Source organism: Hippocampus comes, unplaced genomic scaffold, assembly GCF_001891065.2.
Source record: "Hippocampus comes isolate QL1 unplaced genomic scaffold, H_comes_QL1_v1.1 scaffold158, whole genome shotgun sequence".
NCBI lineage: Eukaryota > Metazoa > Chordata > Actinopteri > Syngnathiformes > Syngnathidae > Hippocampus > Hippocampus comes.
This window is the reverse complement of record NW_017805548.1, coordinates 100,767-103,046: the sequence shown is the minus strand read 5'-3', so window position 1 is coordinate 103,046 and position 2,280 is coordinate 100,767. Positions and strand designations below refer to the sequence as shown.

At 42.5% G+C, this 2,280-nt stretch overlaps 1 protein-coding gene and 1 long non-coding RNA gene across 2 annotated transcripts in view; both read right to left on the bottom strand.

Moving 5' to 3' along the window:
- Window positions 1-2,280, bottom strand: part of LOC109521766 (uncharacterized) — a 19,373-nt gene that overhangs the window by 5,072 nt on the left and 12,021 nt on the right. The window lies entirely within an intron of this gene.
- Window positions 172-2,280, bottom strand: part of cwc25 (CWC25 spliceosome associated protein homolog) — a 7,185-nt gene continuing 5,076 nt past the window's right edge. Inside the window, exons 8-9 of the mRNA XM_019879831.1 lie at window positions 921-1,088; window positions 172-593 (exon numbers count right to left, since the gene is read on the bottom strand). Coding sequence (XP_019735390.1) covers window positions 482-593; window positions 921-1,088 — 280 coding nt within the window. The 3' untranslated portion in view covers window positions 172-481. The remainder of the gene's footprint in view (window positions 594-920; window positions 1,089-2,280) is intronic.

Here is a 2,280-nt window from a genome sequence, read left to right as displayed (position 1 = left end):
ACAGTGAGTGGCAAACATAGTAATCAAAATTAGCACCTAATATCAAAGCCACTTCTTAATGATTAGTCCAGGCATGTTCTGCCCTCAGAATAGTTGTATGTGAATATTTGGGCAAGATGTACATATATTGAGAGGTCAAGCAATGCATTTTTAAAAATATATACAAAAAAATGACTTCTGGGAATAATCTTTTAATCATGTTTGTTTGCAGAAACACATAACAGTTATAGTAAAGCAATCAAATGGATGTTCCATTTGACTGGAAGAAGAATAATTTACAATGTGTACACAGCGGCAAAGGTTTTCTACAAAATTATTTTACAGTACAGAATATGGATTTTACGCAGATATTGCCTTATTGTTCATCATCATCCAATCCTCTACTAAGTACAGTATATTCATGAAATAATCTGGTTCTTTTTGCCTATTAGTTTAAAAAATATATATATCGGGATATCAGTATTTACAGTATTGTGCATGTTCATCTCTTCATGAAATTGTCCAATGAAGCTGGTGTCCTTTGAATGGAGTGGATATTCCTCTTCACTCTGTCCTCCAAAGATGACGTGGCAGCGCTCTCCAACTTCATGTCACTGGAAAAAGGAAAGCAGGCGTTCTTGGACAAAAACTGCACTAGACTTGATATTCCTCTTTGAAAGCAAAAAACTTAAAAAAAACAAAAAACTGTAATGCTGTCTTTATATTTTAAAATGCCTAAGAGGTTGTCCTGTGACATCAAACATAGGCAGACATGTTCGGTGAAAAAAGAAAGAGAGAGAGAGAGAGAGAGAGAGAGAGAGAGAGAGAGAGAGAGAGAGAGAGAGAGAGAGAGAGAGAGAGAGAGAGAGAGAGAGAGAGAGAGAGAGAGAGAGAGAGAGAGAGAGAGAGAGAGAGAGAGAGAGAGAGAGAGACATACATACTGGATAAAACCAGCATGGCGTTCATGCTTGGAATTTTGTTCCCGCTGTTTTTCCTGCTCATCTTGCTTCATATATCTTCTCATGTTATTCTCCCTGTCCTCATCTCTCTTCTTGGCCTGGTCCATCATCTCCTTTCTCCTCTGCTCCAGCTCCTCTGCAGAGAGCTTCCTGCAAGAAAAACATGACAACAACACTAACGCTGATTAAATGCTGTTAGAAATTAGTACGATGACCTTTTTTTTTTTTTTAACAGATAATCACATAATTCACTCACGGATTTACAAGCATTCCCACATGTAGAGGCAAAGCCAGTGCATGAACAGTACGTACATAATTTATAGCAACGTAAAACATCCTGGTGGATTAAAGTCGCTCCTAAATCCTTGTGGAAGCAGAAACCAGCATATCCATCTCACAGTGCAGAGGTGCAGGGTTCGATTCCGGCTCTGGGCTTCCTGTGTGGGGTTTGCATATTCTCCCTGTGCCTGCAGGGGTTTTCTCCGGGTACTCTGATTTCCTCCCACATTCCAAAAACATGCGTAGCAGGTTAATGGAACACTCTCAATTGTCCCTAGGTGTCAGCGTGAGCATGAATGGTTGTTCGTCTATGTGTGCCCTGCGATTGGCTGGCGACCAGTTGAGGGTGTACTCCGCGTACTGCCCAAAGATAGCTGGGATAGGGTCCAGCACACCCGCGACCCTTGTGAGAATAAGTGGATTCGAAAATGGATGTCTGCATATTGACACTTAGTGTAAATACATAGTCAATGCAGTACTCAAGCAATTTAGTGGTTGCCTGAATTAACCCCCTCGAAGAAACACACATGAGTGTGTGTTTCCGTGAGTTGTCAGCGAAACATCCATTCATCCATTCATTTTCTACCGCTTTCGCGTCAGCGAACCAGGTGTCCATAAATCACGGACTGAGAAGTCCGTCAGTACTTGATGTGGTTAATGACGATTACAGTGACGGACAATAACCTCCTTCCGTATAAAAGTTTCTTGTTAATTGTGAGAAAAACGGCCCAGTGACAGTCTGACGGACCTTCCATCAATGCCAGGGATGTGTCCAAGGACCGGCAACCCGAGGCCAAGGCCAAGGACTTGACTCCCAAGGCCGAGGCCAAGGCCAAGGAATTGACTTCCAAGGCCAAGGCCAAGGACCAAGGACTTGCTTCCGAGGCCAAGGCCAAGGACCAAGGACTGATTTTGAAACTGAGGCCTAGCCAAGGACATGTATAAAACAATGCTATCATACCACTTGGCAGGTCCTCATGATTATCAACACCCCTCCATCATAACCCTTAGCACTCCCTAACGCTTGAATGAAGTGATTTTATTCAAAGAGTAGAACAGTCAG